General features: G+C 47.7%; 1 protein-coding gene across 4 annotated transcripts in view; it reads left to right on the top strand.

Moving 5' to 3' along the window:
- The window catches only part of PUSL1 (pseudouridine synthase like 1), a 65,739-nt gene that overhangs the window by 7,128 nt on the left and 40,689 nt on the right, over positions 1-17,922 (top strand). For all 4 annotated transcript variants that reach the window (XM_048824647.2, XM_048824650.2, XM_048824648.2 and 1 more), the window contains exon 3: positions 11,606-11,793. In XM_048824647.2, coding sequence (XP_048680604.1) covers positions 11,606-11,793 — 188 coding nt within the window. The remainder of the gene's footprint in view (positions 1-11,605; positions 11,794-17,922) is intronic.

The raw sequence follows: 17,922 nt of genomic DNA on the forward strand, positions 1-17,922 counted from the left end.
GGGATCACTGCGCAGGGAGCTTCTCGCCCGACCACCCTGCATCCAGACCCCCTCATACCCAGACCCTCCCGCTGAGCCTCACACCTGCCGCACCCAGAACCCCCCTGAGGAGCCCCACTCCCCTGCACTTGGACCACCCCGATGAGCCCCAACCGGCTGCACCTGGATCGCCACCCCACTGAGCCCCACTCCTCCAGCATCTGTCCCCCCCATGGGACCCCCCAGACCCACTGCCGAGCTCTATCCCCCCACACTCAGACCTCCCCCATTGAGCCCCCCGCACCCAGACTCCCCAACAAGCCCCTGTGCATCCAGAACCCCAACTCACCTGGATCCCTCACTGAGCCACCCACACTCAGACGGCCCCACACAGAACCCTCTCAATCCACATCTGGATCCTCCTACACTAAGCCCCTCCACACTTGGATTCTGCCGGGCTGAGCCTGCGCACACCTGGATGTATCTGGCACTGAGGGGCAGGGCACTGGGGTGTTTCTGGGGCAGGCCCAGCCCTTGCGCTGTGTCAGGGTTGGGTGCAGCCTCATGGCTGAGTCTGTCCCCAGGGGGGAGCTGGGCAGTGATCTCCCACTTCTGTGCAGCCAGTGGCCTGTGCTTTCCAGTGCCATGCTGGAGCCTCCACGTTTATTTGACCGATAAATTTTGCATAATTTTAAAATATTGTGCACAGAATTTTTAATTTTTTGGCACAGAATGCCCTCAGAAGTAGTCAGATGGTTCCAGCATATAGACAAATCGAAGGTGCTTTGGGCTAGATAGCTCAACGGACTGTTTGAGGCACGTGTTCTGAATTTGGTGGCAGTGTGGGGTTTTTTTGGAACTGGTTGACTTTTTAAAAAATTTGGTGCAATTACAAAATTTAAAAAAAAACTGCAGAAAAGGTTGAAATTTTTGCAAAAAAATAGTTTTTTGTTCAACTAACTTTAGTGCTGGTCAACTTATTAAAAATGTTGAAATTAGGATGAAGTTTGTAGTTTCACAAAGAACTGGACAAAAGCTGTTTTGGGGGAAAATGTTGCTTACTCTTCTCTCCTCCCTGCTCCCCTTTCCGCCACTCCCTGGTTTTTGTCCGTTACCCCCCCCCCCCCTCTCTATTTATTGTTGTTAGAGCAGCGGGTTCCCTTGTTTTACAGAGATTTCCAGGCATAAGGAGCAGTAGAAAGGGTGTGAAATTGAGAGGACAGAGGGAGCAAAAGGGCATTGTGGGTGGTTGTTTGGGAGGAGATCTGACCATAAAAATTGAATCTGAAGGTAATGCCACACACAACAGCTCAGGCTGGAGATCTCTTATGTAATATACAATCTGTATGCCCATATGATCTTGTTATTACTCAGCACTGGAATTGATTACTTATCATGAGCCCAGCAGCAAGCAGGTGCTGCTTTATCCTCTCTAGCCTCGGGACACACACCATTTGAAGGTCACATATTTGCCCACCAACCTCTCCTCGATACCCCCTGCGGCTGTGCGATTGAACATCTCATAGCAGCAGGCCAAGGTCCATAGACTCGGAGCGGGGTATTCTGTGGAGAGCAGTGAGGAGTTCACCTACCTCGACTGTAAGCAGGGTTCAAATGGTTGCAGCAAACTGGATGTTCTTTGGCGAACATGAACCCGGCATGAAGTGCGCGTCTTCCTTATAGATGCTAAACCATCTTTGTGCTGAGACAAAGTTCAGGATCTATCAAACCTGCATACTACCTGCATTGCTAGATGGGTCACAAATCCGGACACTCCTCAGGCAGACTTGGAGCGCTGAGGGGTATTCCATATACGCTGAGTATAAAGTGGTTTGTGTGCAACGATCTGGCCTTCCTTTGGTCGTTCGTCATGCCCAAAAACGGCGTAGCGAACTTTTCAGCCAGGTTGTTGCAATGGACAAAAACAACCCAGCACACTGCTCTCAAACTTCCATCAATGTGCAAAGGGGTGCATGCCCTAATCGTACCTGGGCCTTCTGGAGGGCTGCCCCAGAGAATCATGGATTTATAGGATTGAGCCAGATCTAGGAACTTGATTGCACCATGCCCGGTGTGATGCCATCACTCGCGGTCACTCTGACTGACTGGTGCAATGTTCCTTAGAAGACTATGCGTCTGTGTATTTGCCATGCTTGTTTTTTATGGTCTGTGTTGGCATTCATTCGGCACTCACTGCTGTGGTAGCCGAGGGCTATCTGCAATTCTGGTGGTGGGAGTTAGCGCCGTCCGATGGCGGGGGCACTGGTCTGGGAATTGGGAGACTCAGGTTTTATACTCTGCTTTGCCACCCACCTGCTGCACGACCTTGAGCAAGTCACCTAATCTTAGCGCCTTGGGTAGCAAAATGAGGATAATGATTTCTCACATCCTTTGGCCAAGAGCTCTGAGATTTATGGAGGGAAAGTCCTGCCTAGCGGCTAAGAATCATAACTCTAATTGGGGATCTCAGCAACATTTATTCATATTGCTCATTGATTTATAAAGCACCATCTCCAGAGACTGTATCTGGAATGCTGCGTAAATGTTACATGGCGCTTGAAAGATAGAGAGTCCAGAAGGCTGTGTATCCCATTTACCCATCCTCGGCACAGTATAGCACTGTTTTCCCTCCCTGTCCTATGCTTGGGGCTTTGGATGAGCTCAGCAGTCGTTTTGCAACATTTGAGTGAGCAGCTTTTTGTTTTAACAAGCAAATGGGTAGAATGGGCAATTAAAAAAAAAAGGGAGGGGGGAGAAAAAGTTAGATCAACATATTTGTTATTGTCATTTCATGGCATCGGCATTTTGATCTCCTCAGCTGCACACTGGCCAATTCGTGGATATGCTCGTTCCTTTCATGTGGTTGGATTGATGTCGGGCACTGCTGAGTCGGGTTGCATTTATGAGAACCACATGGGATGTCTTAAAGGAACATTAATGGAAAACTTCTGGAGTCTGTAGGAATTTGTCCCCTTTGCTTCACCTTCTTGCAACCTTGAACTCCGAAAGACTTGTTCTTCTTCGAGCGATTGCACATGTCTGTTCCACTGTAGGTGTTGGTGTGTTCCAATGCACAGTTATCGGGGAGTTTTTACCCTTAGCAGCACTGGTCAGAGCGGCCCGAGTGCCCTTTTCTGTCTCGTGCACATGGTGCAGGCATAAAGGGCTGAGCCACCCCAGGTCTCCTTCAGTCCTTCTGCCTGTGATGGTTGTTGGCGCTCCCTGTCCTTGCTTCTGCAAGGCTTTTCTCAATACCTGTATCTAGTACCCGGGTATTGTGAGTGTCCTTTTAGTAGCTAGTTAGTTTGTTAAGGGAAAAAACTTGTTTTGTGTGGTTCTGGCACCCAGCTTGGGGACTGGTACCGGAGATGTGCTGCGCTCTCTGGGTTTCGAGGCCGGCTGCTTCTCGAGAAGAAGCTTCATACTCATTGGACTCTGAAGTGGGTTCCTATGTACCCCAACCCCTATGGACAAAAACAACCCAGCACACTGTGCTCTCGAACTTCCATCAACATGCCCTGATCCTACCTGGGCCTTCTGGAGGGCTGCCCAGAGAGTCATGGATTTGTAGGATTGAGCCAGATCTGGGAACTTGACTGCACCATGCCTGGTGTGATGCCATCACTCGTGGTCACTCTGACAGACTGGTGCAATGTTCCTTGGAAGACTATGCATCTGTGTATTTGCCATGCTTGTTTTTGATGGTCTTCTCCGGCACTGATGGGTACGGCGCCGCTTAGCTCTCGAGAAGAAGCTTCATACTCCTTGAACTCTGAAGTGGGTTCCTATGTACCCCAACCCCATCAGGAGAGAGAGGTCACCTGCCCGCCCTGGATTCCACACCAGCAGGAAGCCTACAAGAGGGACCTCTGGGCTAGGCATAGCTGGGTCCAGGGCTGTACCCGTGGCCCTTTTGGAACCTTGGGGTCATCTCCCCTCCCCCACCCAGCCAAGGCAAGAGCATCCCTGCAGCCATCTCAGCTGGCTCCATCTGCTGGGCATCAGGAGAATTGTCACCACAAGCACCGTAGTGGTGGTACCAAGCAGAGTAGGGTTTCCTTTCATGAGCAGCTGCAAGAGGAGAAGGAATTAGACCAGCCCCTGGTTCCGCTGGCATCTTCTTCCTCGTCTCCAGAGGAGGAAATTGTGTGAGATCCTATTTCTCCACCTCGGGATGATTCTAAGACTCATCTGGAGCTTTTGCGGAGGATGGCTATAGCTCTTGATAGACCTGGGGGAGGTCTGAGAAAAATCTCAAAAGCTGGGGGACAATCGAACATCTGCGGCTCCAGCTAAAATAGCTCTCCCAATGAATGGGGCTATCTTAGAGCCTACATTGTGCACGTAGGCGCTTTTAGGTTGCCAAACTGTGCCTTAGACTCCTTCGGGGCTGGATGGTGGAGAAGTGCTCTTCTAGAGAGCACCACATAGACATGTTAATGTAAACTGCCCTCTCCTGGATGGAATCAGAATTGCTCAACTGTGTGCCATAGATCCTGTACTGCTAACTGAGATTCTCCTTCAGCTCAAGTAGCTGGGGACTGGTCCTTTGGAGCAGGAGGTTTTGATTCTATCCCCACTGTCACCATGAAGTTCACAAGTGGTCATGGCATGCACCATAGTGACAATCCTGTACCCACAGATTTGTTAGTGTTCAGAGACCACCTGCATGAAACAGAGAGAAATATCAATTTTGCAGTCTAAGCATACAGAGATAGATGATTATTTAATATGTTTGGCTTTTTTCCCCCCAGGAGATTAAAACTTTCTTTCTTGGTGAATATTTATTTAGCCTGCAACCCTTAAAAACTCATATCATTTCTAGGGATGGGTGCAAACCAAGAACCCAGATCTAAGCATCCCCCCGACTTCTCTAGAGTTTGGATCTAGATCTGAACACTGTGGCTTGGCCATGTCTCTTGTTGTTTCTTTATTAATATTGGCAAGATATATAGGACCTGATGCTGTAGCCCTTACACACAGGTAACCCCACTGTAAGTGCAGTTTAGAGGGACAAACCTCCAGTGTCGAGCCTGAGCCTTTTAATCCCCATACCCAAATGAGTAGCTGTTACTCATGCAAGTGGGCACCTGGACTTCAGTGGGATTACTTGCATAAGGAAGCACTGTTAGGATTTGCAGGATCAAGCCCATTTAGCGTTGCAGCTAGTAAACTGCACCCAGTTTGATCACCTCTAAAATGCAATAAATGCAAATCCAATTTATACACCCCCAAGAAAACAGAGCCCCAAGCCCTGAGCTGTTGTTCGTTGCTTCTTCGTTGTATTTTTCTCCCTGGACTTACGTGCACTGTGGTGCTTACTGTTTGGTTTGAATCGTCTCCCGAGTGTGCTGTTTCCCATCGTGCTGATGAACACTGCCCAGAACAAATCTTCCTGCACAAAGCTCTGCTTTGGCCAGCAGCTTTGTGCTATATCCAGATACTATTTTCCATGCAAGGGGGGGGCGGGGAACAGAGCAGCCCAGGACCGCGTGAGGCTGTTTCAGAACAAACTCCAAAGAAAAGAAGGTAGACCCAGGAATGAGTCATCTGTTGTCCCTGTTTGCGTTGGATTGCTCTTCCAGCGATGTGGGTGACGGGCTTTTAGACCCATTCTTCCAGGCCTAGTGAATGTCTCTACTGTATTCTCCTTGTTGCCACAAGAACTTGCATCCATCACACTAAGTACCGGGCCAGATCCTCAGCTGGTGTGAATCGGTGTCGCATTGTCTAAGTCTATGAGGCTGCTAATAGATACCAGAAGAGGATCAGGCCCCCTAATTTTAAAATGTACCCTGATACTTCAGGAGGCGGCCGTGAGCCAATGCAGCACATACTGCCTATATTGGGTCTCGGCACATTTGGTGCTGTATGGATGAAATTCGCTTCCGCATGCAGTTTGCCCGTGTACTTCTCTTTTGACCTTTAAAACCCATTTGAAAGCATCCATTTCCCGTCTCTCTAACCCGGCACAGTCAGAGAGGAAGCATTGTCCAGTGGTTAGAGCACAGAGCAAGATTCAGGAAGCTCAGATTCTACTCAGGGTGCTGCCATTCATTCTCTGTCTGGCTTTGGGCAGGTCACTTCACCGTCAGCGTGTTCCCCAGGGGATGAATGCTATTCTCCAATCTCACATGGATGTCATTAGTTTGCAAAGCGCTGAAGGGGCCTGCAGGGTAGGTGCTCAGTGTTGTTTTTGCAGGGCTTACCCCAGTGTAACATCACTGGACTCAGGAGAGTTGCACCGTCGTAGCTGATAGAATTTGACCCTGCAGCCAGAGTTTCTGCTGTCTCTGTGAAGTTCAGTACATACAGCATCACAGTTAGGCACGTATCATGGTTAGGTGACTTCTGATGTCAGGGTTAGAGGTGAGACCTCATGTAACAAGCTTACCGTGGAGTTCTTCTAACTACTTTCCCTAGCTCACTGGTTCTCAAACTTATTGAGTGGGCCCCCTTCTTTGTGTCTGTAGCCAGTTAGCCCCTCCCATCTCCAGCCCAAGCCCCAACTTTAAAGCCATGTCCTGCTAGCCCGAGTCTCTGAAGACAGGCTGGGAGCGCTTGCTTCCCTGGGCTGTGTAGAGACACCCTCACGGTCTGTTTTAACCTTTAAAGGGTAATTGGACCGGGGTCAGAGAGCTGAAAATCAGGTCTTTCTATAGGATGCAGCACTGCAGGTGATGTCTCTCTGTCTCCTCTTCTGCACGCAGAGATTTCCCTGGTTCTGCAAGACTCTGTCCTTCTTCTCTGGATCCTGCTGAACCTACCAGGGATTCCTGTTTCCTGTCCCTTCAGGATATAATTCTGGCACTTAAGAGCAGACATTTTCATGCTGTTCTAAATGTGGAAGCGCTTAGCAAATGACCTGTCAGAAGAACAGCCCAGCTACCTGCAAGTGGTTCTTTTCATGCATCACAGCGTAGGCAGGAATTCAGGGTAAAGTGAAATCCTTGGATGTGTATCCCAGCTCAAGGAATACTGTTGGCTGGAGAGAATGCACACCAGAAAGTAAAGTCAAATAGAAAATTGACTGGATTTAGGTAAATGAGGCACCTCCGGCCTGTGCCAAGCCATCAAATGGCAGAGCACTCAGAAATGAACGTCAGCTAAGGTGAGGATGCTTGGATGCAGTATGGGCTAAGAACCAGCCCCTGGGGACTACTAAGGCCTGATCCTCCTCTTACTTACACTGGAGTGATCAGGAGTAAGTCCATTCAAGTCAGCAAAGTTACCCTGGTGTGAAAACAGCACAACTGATGGGAGACTCCTCAATCCTAGACTCCAGTCCCAGCTGTACCAGCCATTTGCTGGGTGACCTTGGGCAAGTTGCTTAATCCTTCTTCCTCAGTTTCCTCATTTGGATCTCTGAGATCATACCCAGGGGAGATATTTGGGAGGCTTAATTAATATCAGTAATGCCGGGGTGAGTTCCTCTGAAAAGCACTGGGCGGGTCCAAAGTGTTTTTATTTTATTATCAGGCTTTTACCTGAAATTACTAAAAAGTAAATAATGCATCTTTTCATAATTCAGTGCAGGTGATATTAGCAGATTAGCGTTGTGGAAATCGGGGGGAAACAAACCACCAGCTGCATATAGGCTCAAAGGACATCTGGATGGTCCAATTATGGCACACACTCATAAGTGAAGGGGTCATTTGTGAGTTGCCCACAACTGGGGTCAGCAGTTCAGCAATGCTCCGCATTGGGGAGATTAATTAGGACGTGCTTTTCACTGAGCTATTAAAAAAGGAATCTGGTGCAGGAGTCACTTGTAATATCTATTAAAGACCATGTGGCCGCTCGGCTGGAGGGAAAATAGCTTTTAATAGCTCTGGTTTTGTTGTTGGTTATTCCTTGAATGTTCAGCACATAGATCCTTCAGTTTCCTCTCCAGAGAGTTCTGCATGGGAAGGATGCCTGCTGGATGGAGGCAGCTGTGAAAATAGCTTTTCTTTGTCCCTGTCGTCCAGTTCTGTGTCTCTGTGGGTTCATTGTTCCCCATGTGCCAGTCAGCCAGCCCTGCTTGGATCCTACAGTCCACTCTTCTTTTCCAGTCTATTCTCCAAAAAGAGAGAGCTCCTCCCAGGCCGAGGGGTGAGATCCAAACCTCAGCGCCTGGTTCTCACTGCAGTGCCGTTCAGACACTGGTTTGAAAGGGGCTGGAGAAGGGATGGGCTGGGCGTGGGGATCCCCCTGAGCCCAAGCAGATGCAAATCCGTACCAAGCCAAGCAGGGTGTTTCCCATGCTCTAGCCCGGCTCCCCAAGTGTGGATTCGCTGCGCTTCTCGTATGCCTGACGAAGTCTGCTAAACCCAAACACGTCTTCCTGCAAGTTTGCTCTCTAAATGCAGCTTCAGTTTTACCATAAGTCGCTGGGCCACATGTCAAGGTCTGCTAAAGAAAACTGTTTAATTTCTGTCTGCTCCTCTCTGCTAAAGGGTAATAAATAAAGATTTTCACTGTTAATTGTAACCATATGTGAGCGCCAAAGAGAAGGACTAGGAAGAGAAAAAGCCTCGGGTGGGGTGTGTTCTGGTTCCCAGGCCTTCCCCCTGTAGCTCAGTTACATGTTTGCACTCCTCCCCATGCTTCATCACGGTATGTTTCTAAGAGTCCAGAATCCTCTCTGCTAAAATAGCAGGAGCCTGGAAGGCATTTCCGAGTGAGCGGCTAAAACTTTATTGACTCTCGGTACCAAATTGAAATCTAATAAAGATCGCTGCTTGGTCTCCTCAAGGGGGAGGGGAGTGAGAGCCAATTGCTAGCCATTAATCTGGTTTTCTCCTTTATTTCTTTTTCAGCCCATCTTTCTGATCTCTCTCTCTCCCCCTCCTTCCCCCCCCCAGCTAACTGCCTTAGTCTCTCTCTAAGGGCCTGTGAACATGAGGCTGAAAGGTGTATTTGCACAACGAGATAGCGAACGTGTTTTGAAAACTCGAGCATATGTGGGACAAGTTGTGTTTTAAAATGTGTAAAGTCAGTCCTGGTGAACCCTAGGCTCCTACTCACTAACGTGTTAAAATAAAACCTGCCCTGTCTTCACTAGGGTTTTTAAGAAAACGTAATTCATCCTAGTGTGTGTGCGTGCAAACACACACACACACATGCCTAATTAGCTCTAATAGAGTCTCTTAATTAGAGGACACCACATTAATGACTCATTTAGCAGAGTTTTTCTTTACTTTCCCAGCAGGGGGGCTGTGATATCGCACCTGTTTGTTTTTTTCCAGCCCTTTGTTATGGGGCAAAAGAGGAAAGCAAGGGAGGGGAACCCAGCTGTTGGGGAGGGGAGTGGAGGGGAACGGGAACTGAAATCCCTTTCAAAAGGTGTTTAATTCACTCTGGAAGCTGTGCCATGGTGCAGAACCTTGCAGATATTAAATTACTTCCACCACCCTTGGTTTAAAAATGGTGATTTTTAGTAGTATTGGGTGTAATTTTTAACTGTCCATCCTCTGCCTCCTCAAAAAAATCTCACTTCACAGCTGCAGTGTGATTCAAGGGCAGAATGGTGGCTCTAGTAAAATACAATCCTCTCTCTATAAATAATATATTGCCCACAGTCGTATTAATTTTAGTCTTGCTGGGACTAACGTCCCAGTAGCGTTAGCAGGACATCGCATCAATGCTAAGATGACTCTCACTAGGAAAGAAAGGCAGAATATTTAAACAGGAGCAGCCCAGTTCTGTGTTATAGTCACATGTGTAACCAATGAAGAGAAGGGTGTGACTTGAGTCCGTATGGTTTATCCCGTCACTAGTATCCCTGCGTATATGTCCTTGCATCAGCTCCAACGCTACACATGCGTATTAATGGGGAAGTGCCTTGATCCTTGGGTGTTAGTATTTATTCCTGAGACGAATGAAATGCAAGAGCTAGGTGCTGTGTTACTGTTAGTCTGATCTGCTGGCCCCTCCTCTGATCTTAATAACTGATGGAAGCCTATTGCTCCCTTTATGGGTGGGAGGAATCTTTGGGTTGAGATATTTTATTCAGCGAGTGTCTGCGCTGAAAATGAAAGGGTGAACCCTGCACCTGCTAAAGTCTGGTGGCAAACTGCAGTGGTGCTGGATCCATCTCTAGGTGCTGCTGATGTCTCTTGAGTGAATTGCTTCCATAATCTTTTAGGGGTGTGTGCACAGAGTCAGGCTAAGGTCAATAGCATTGTAAGGAGGCCTAGGGCAACCAGTGGTTTTCACCCTCTGGTCTGCAGACCCCTGAGGGTCCGCAAACTATGCCTAAGATTTCCAAAGGGGTCAGCACCTCCATTTGAAATATTTGAGGGGTCCACAAATGAGAAAAGGCTGAAAATGCAGTTACTCGCCCATCACAGGATAAGCTGCTGGGTTGCATTTAAACGCTGGGCGCGTCGACTGGCTGTCATGGCTAAGCTGTGACTTACAAATGGAGACAAGACAATGTTTTGCATTTTAAGGGTTGCTGAGAACGGGGAGGAATGGATTTGCCCACCTGACCTGCCACTCTGCTAAATGCCATCTCTGCTCAGCCAATCACACGCCGTATGGCACGGTGAGAAGAGCCAGGGCTAGGGAAGATCTGGGACAGCCATATCTTGGTGGAAGATTGGATTTAGAATCTGGGTCACCCTAAAGGGGAAGTCACCTTAGAATCATTGAATATCAGGGTTGGAAGAGACCTCAGGAGGTCATCTAGTCCAACCCCCTGCTCAAAGCAGGACCAAACTTTACAAAACAACCAGCCAACCTACTCTTCTATTTTCTATTCTGTCTAGGTTTTTATACCATCCTCGTCACCACAGTGTCTGGGCACCTTTCAGTTGTGTATTAAGCATTGTGACTAACATCTGTTGTATGTGATACCTTCTTCCCTGATGACAATTGTATGAAAAGCAACGACCTGCATCTACAGCGGTGACTAGGGATTTTGAGTGTCTCCATCTTTGGGTGTCCAGCCTAAGATGTCTTTTAAAGGAGCCTGATTCTCAGAGGGCAAACACTCCACACTGTCTGAAAATCAGACCCCTTTATCGTGTCTCAAACTGGGCCCCAAAATCACCCCGTCATGTTTGAAAATTGGGTATTTTGTTGTTGTTGGCCTCAAAGAAACGAAAGCACCCACTGGTCTGCTTTCTGCAAGGGGTTGAGGCCTCTGAATTGGACTCCTGTTGATTGTCCTTGGAAGCTGATGGACCCCAGCCCCTTGCAGAATGGATCCCTTGATGAGAACTGGGAAAACATTATTAAATATTTGCCAGTGACAGAGCTGTCTGGTTTCGTTTCCTGCTCAAACGATCGGAGGCCAGTACTTAGCATGAGTCATGGTGAATGTGTTGGGGGCTTGGACTGAGGAGTTCCCTTTCCTCTGGTGTGTCACTATAAAAAAGAAGCTTCAAAGGAAGAAGCAGGTGAACTGATGCAGGAAGTTTCATTTACTGTACGTGCTCACATTAAATGTGTACGATTTGATGTTCTACCAGAGCAAAGATCAGATCAGTGGGACCAGGCCTATAACCATGCTCCGTTTCTGCTCCCGTTGATTGCCATGGTGCAGGAGAAGGCACATGGGAGAGCCAAAGAACACAGCGTTGTGTTCTAATGCCTCCTTGCAAATCCCTTGCTCACTGTCTCTTCTCTTGGATTGCAGCGGGCGGCACAGAATCTCAGACCCGTCACTCCCATCAAGTTTTACGTCTCCAGCCGAACGGACACCGGCGTCCATGCCCTCGGCAACTCCGCTCACCTAGACATCCAGAGAGCCGCCGGGAAGCCGCCTCTCCCTGAGAGCGTTATTGTCTCCGCCCTCAATTACTACTTGAAACCCGAACCAATCCGGTGAGTGGGGTGGAGGGACAAATCTCTCTCTGCGATTGCTGGCGAAGGTGCGATGAACTCCCCCGCATTTATCCACGGAATGGGTCTGACTCTCTTACACATCTCTGCAAGCTCTCCATCCGCGTCCACACATACAGTTTCCCCTGTCCCACCAGTGTGGTTCGGCAGTCAGGCAATCTCATCGTATCACAGTAATGGCACTTGGTGGAGAACCCTATAAGGGTTGAAATGAGGGAGATCCTGGGGGGATCCAGCTCCTGTAACTGCTACATTCAGGGCATGGTGAACCAGTGATGATGGTATGCCTGTAACTTCATATCCTTGATAGACAATCAAGGGGTTGTTCTACAGAAAGCTGCAGATTGCTCAGGTAGTCGAATTTAGCTCTTCATAAAAGCATTTCTTTGCCCGTATAACCAGCTTTAAATAAGATTGCTTCCGACAACGCAAAGACCTCTGAGCAAATAAACAGGATTTTCAGTTGCTCGCTAGCACCAGCCAGGCCCTCTCCACTCCAGGGAGGTCAGCCCCATCCCTTCTCAATACGATCTCTTCTGCCACTTGACCTGGTTCAGAGAAGTTAAGTCAAAATTCCCAGTTTATTATTTTTGTAATAAAATACGATGCTCTGCTCAGTGATGCAGCTACACAATCCTTATGAGCTGATACCAGATTGGTGATAACTAGACCAAGGAGCATGTAACTGCAGAGTTGAGCACGATATAAGGATCTACATAGACTAGACTAGAATGTCTGACGTTTTGTCTCCTTTCCCTCACCCCTCTGCAGTTATTACTAGTTCTCATCGAATCACAAAATCAGCTTATTTTGGACAAAACCCAGGTCTAAACACCTGCTCCCACAGACCTGGCTGCTGGGAAAAATATGATAATTAAACCAAAAGCTTTTGTCGGGAAGTTGCATTTGTTATATAAGCAATTTGTAAGTTATATTGTATGTTAATTTTCTGTGTTTCCAACGGGATGGGTGAACTTAATGTTCATCTGTTTCCTTCCTAAACTGTTGTGTGCTGTTACTGTGAGCTGTTAATAGTGCTATATTCCTCCTCCGAGGTGGGTGCATTTCAGTGATTAGTGAGTGAACGCTAAGCGTGATGTTTACTTCCGTCTTTTTTTATTGTTTTGAATGCTTTGTGGAAAACAACCAAAAAACCTCTCCCAAACTGTGGCACCAACATGCTGTTTGCAGATCATCACTTTGCTTGTGTGCTTTAGCTCTCTACCATACCCACTATCTGTCTTGTCTGTTTCGATTGTAAACTTTTTGGGGGCCGGGATGATCTCTGTTAGTACAGCACCTAGCACCATGAGGTCCCTGTCTCGCCTGGTCCCTAAGCGCTTTCATAAATAATAATCTACGTAAGTGCTTTACAATCCAAATTGGCATTAAGGAAAGCAGGTAGTTGGGTCAGTGCCTGAGACCTGAATGATAGATCCTTGATGTAAGATGTCCATTCATGGTGCTTACAAGGAACATGGCCTGCACCATCACGTGTCGCCACAACCCGCCTGCTGTCTGGTGGCGTGAAATTAAACAAAGGGACGCTTATGGAGGCGAATACTCTCCTGTCACAGAGCCAACGGGCTCGGGACAAAAAACAAATCCCCAACGCACCCTGTGAAAGGATTGTTGTTAAGCATAGCAACATTATTGTAAAGTGTCCCTCCCCCTCCCAGCGCCCCTGTTTGCTTTAAATCCTAATCTCCTCTTTGTATAGCAGGGCCCAACCCAAATGCCGACACAGCAAGGCCTGGGATTTGGGGGCTGACATCACAGTTGCATCTGATCTCGGCATTGCAGGGTAGAGAATCCAGTCGTCCGACATTGGGGGACTGCGCCAACCCTGGCTGTAAATTGTCAGCTCTGAGATATTTTTGCATGGGTGGTCGTGGATTTTTTTTGTTTTTTTTTAATGCCACTTTGTTTTCTCCCCTCCGTGTTGCCTGTCCGGTTTGGGAGAATCCCCAAATCAGCGTATGAAATACCATGTAGGGTCATGTCCTTTGGGGGGGTGCTGAGCCAGCCCTAATAGCAAGACACCTCCAAAGCACAGGACACCCACAGCCTAGCTCAGTTGTTCTCAGACTTTTGTACTGGTGACCCCTTTCACACAGCAAGCCTCTGAGTGCGACCTCCCCCCCCCCCCCCGATAAATTAAAAACACTTTGAATATATTTAACACCATTATAAATGCTGGAGGCAAAGTGGGGGTTTGGATGGAGGCTGACCGTTCATGACCCCCCATATAATAACCTTGCAACCCCCTGAGAGGTCCCGACCCCCAGCTTGAGAACCCCTGGCCTAGCCCATCTCTGCAGCACCCCAAAGAGAGAGTCATTTTTGTTATCCCAGCGGGAGTGAACGGTGAGACAGATTAGGAAGCTTGGTTTAAATGTCCTGATCTCCTCCCCCTCCCCCCCCCCCCCCCCCCGCAAAGCTCTCTCAGGCTTTAACTGGTGTGGTGGGTGCTCAGCAACTCTGAAAAATTAGGCCCATTGTCAAAGGTGTTTAGGCGCCTAAAGATGCAGATAGACGTCTGGTGGGGTTTTGAGAAGCACCAAAGCCAGTTCAATGCCGAACGCCCATTGGCTTCAGTGGGAATTAAACGCCAAATATGCTTAGGGCCTTTTGTGACTTGCTCGGGTCCATGCACTGAGTCAGCATCCAGCCAGAGTCAGGCCGAGCTGCTGGTCCCCATGCATGTTCCGTGAGACCCTTTGGTGTGTTGACAGGTGGAACAAGGTGGAGGATTCGCTGAGTTGCCGGGACCCCAGAGTTCTCTCTCTGCTCTTGTTCTCTTCAGCACCATCTCCAGAGCGTTCTTCACGGCAGCGTCTTCACGGCTTTGCCATTAGTGTTGCCCAGGACAGGCGTGGTGACACCCCTGGATGACAAGGGTCAGCGTGGGAGACTGCCCCGCTGTGCCTCCTGCTTGGGAGCTGTCCTCCAGTATCCTAAATTCAGCCATGGTGCTCATGAGGGAATCCATGCTTGCTGCCATGGTGGCCGGGGTCCTACCCGCGCACAGTGAAAGCTTTCCCAGGGTCTGGAGCTGAGTGTTTGTAGCTCACAGGGCAGCCCTCTTGGAATTCAGGTGCTCAGCACCCCTCAGGATCAATCCCTGCTCTGGTTTATTGCAACGTTTCCGGAGCTGGGTGACCAGGCTACTTTGCATTGAAATACAGTGGGGCCTTTTGTCTGAAGGCTCTCGACTGAGTGAATAAAAGGAGCAGCATCTGCAGCAGCTGTCTCGGAGCCAGCTGTGCACTCTTATGTCTGAACAAGTGCCATGGTATCTGCTGGGCGGTATGGGAACGATTAAATACAGTCCTCGGAATTTGAATTTCACGGACAGAGGAGATGCAGAGGGAGAAGGTGTTGTAAGAGACTTATTAAAGGGACAATCAACTTCAATTATTATTTTTAATTGACTAATTTCCTGAGGGATTACTGCTCCCCTGCTGATGTGTAGAAGGGTCTTTAGGGCAGGCTGAGGAGCGATCTCATTGAACATACTCCTGACACACACACACACACCCCCACAATGCATCTTCCTTTTGCCTCTTCAGTGTTAGTTTTGCAGCTGCAGTTCGTTGGAGATGCCCTCTCCTGGTGCCTGGGAAAGGGAGTTCATCCACCAAGGTGCTGGCGAATAATGCCTCGGTGCTGGGGCTTGGGACAGGGAGCCCAACTGGTCCCCGGGAAGGAGTGAAGCTGGCTATAAAATGCTGGCAAATGCAGAGTAAACAAACTGGCCAAAAGAGAGATTTTCTGATCTCATTTGTTTAGCGTAATCGAAGGTGTAAATATTTAGGTCAGAGTTTTTCAGAGGGGATTGTGATTTTTTTGTTTTTGTTTTGTTTCAAGTTGATGGTGTCTCTTTAAGTGCAAAAAACTTAGTTTGCAAAGTCCATTAAGTTCCCTCAAAGCAAATGCTTCTGTGATGATTATTTTAAAAAAAATTCAGTCCCACAATCTCACTATTCAGAGGCAACCCTACAATAACAAACCAGTGTTGACAAATGTAAGCTACTGTGTCCAGATACCCTGCTTAAAATACAGGAAAGAATCCTCGTGGTGGTGGTTTTGAGGTTTGGGGTTTTTTGATACTTGTGACACACAGCAAAGCAAAAATGAACTTGAGTTCATTGACAGTTACGGTGCAAAGTAAAAAGCAGCAATAAGATAAAGTTTGACTCCCACTGGCAAGCCCCCTTGTATAGGTCTCAGCTGTACTGCCAACAGCAAGTGCATCACTGTAATTTCACTTGTTTAAGCCCTCAGCCAGATGGATTGGTAATGGCTGTGGTTACCATGTGGCCTTTGAATGCATAGTCAGAGGCCAGCGCATGAAGCCAGTATTTCACAAGCCAGCTGAAGTTACATGTTTAACATCTGTGCGGAACTGTCCCTCGAAAGCTTTCACCTTGTACAACACATATAGAAAATGGCCTACACAGCTGTCTTGAGAGCTAGGAGAGGGTTTGTTTTCAGATGACTCTTTGGTTTAAAAAAGGCCATAAAGTAGAATTTGGTTGTATATTTTCAGTCTTCGAACTTAACACAGTTTGGAAGTCAAAGAACTTCTGATCACTCCGACAGTAGGAAGGAACAGAGTATAAATGTGGAGGTCCCATATTTGATTTCTTGCCTGTGTGGTCTAGTGGTGGGAGCAGTGGTTTGGAAGTCAGAACTCAGAGATACAAAGGCCAGAAGGGACAATTATACCATTTAGTCTGACCTGTATATATCAGATCACAGAATTTCATCCACTTCCTCCTGTGTTGACCCCAATAATTTGTCCACCCTATTCCTGGCTCTGCCACTGACTCATTGTGACTTGGGCAAGTCACTTAACTTCTCCATGCCTCCATTTCCCCTTGTGTCAAATGATTCCTCTTGGCTTCATTGGGGGTGGTTTTAGGCTTTGTTAATGTTTGCTTGGTGCTCCAAAATCCTCAGATGAAAGGTGCTCCAGAATTGCAAAGTGTTCTTTTCTGAATTCGTTTGCAAAATCCCATGCAATTTTTCTTTCTAGCAAAACAAATTTGGTGTTGGCAGTCATCCAGTTTCAACATGAATCATGGTGGGTGGGTGAGTGAGGGACTGAATTCGATAAGGAAATAGCCCGTGGTGATGTGTTCCCACTGTGACTCTAACTAGCAAATTGTGGGGTTGGAGGTAAAGGTTTTAAAATCATGGCAAGTAAGTTGACAATGTCCTTGTGATTGATTATTGTCTGGGTTGATGGCTAATCATTACTGGGGGGAAAGGACGTGTAAGAAGAGCATTTTGCTTTTGTGACAGATGAGACAAGCATCGAGAAGTGGAGTTGGGTACCAAAAAATCTTCTGGTGTATATATGTGGCTGTGTTGGAAGTCAATGGCAATTCCTTTCATGCATCAGAGGGTGAAATTTGGCCCCACGTGCTATAAATAAGAACTCTGAGAGTGATGAGGTGTAGGATGCCGATATGTTAATTGAATTGGAAGGCATGGAGTTTCTGAAAACATCTCCAGCTGTTGCATGAAGGCAGCAGGGTGAAAGAATTGGTTTTCAGTCCAGCAGGCTGCCAGAAGTTATGCTACCATAACCACTATTAACTAAAGGAAACCCTGAGGCTCACACAGAATTTTACCGTGGTACTTCACACTTCTGTAATACCTTGAGATCTGAGGATCTGAACACCCTTTCCACATCATCTCTGGGGGGGAGGTAGGGGATGTACAGGTATTACTTCACCACAGTGGAACATTGTGTTTAACAGCACAACACTATGGGGTAGGAAGTAAAGAACACAATACCTCTGTGAAACTGTAGCGAGGATTTAGGGAAGCAGAATGCAATTACTTGAGATGGAGTTTGGCCAGAATACCATTTATTTTTGCAGTATTATGACACTTTTAATGACCGTGAGTGATCAGGATTTCGGTCTCTTCTGAATGACATGGCACAGTGACCTCTATGGCCAGACTGGGATATTGGTTCAATACTGACCTGGAGGGAAGAATGACACCATTCAGAACAGCCATTTATCCGATGTCTAACACACATTAAGAAAGTGTTGGCCTTTGTCTCCCTCTAGTGGTTGGTCTGCTGAAGGGGAT

This window comes from Caretta caretta, chromosome 18 (assembly GCF_965140235.1).
Source record: "Caretta caretta isolate rCarCar2 chromosome 18, rCarCar1.hap1, whole genome shotgun sequence".
NCBI classification, from domain to species: Eukaryota; Metazoa; Chordata; order Testudines; family Cheloniidae; genus Caretta; species Caretta caretta.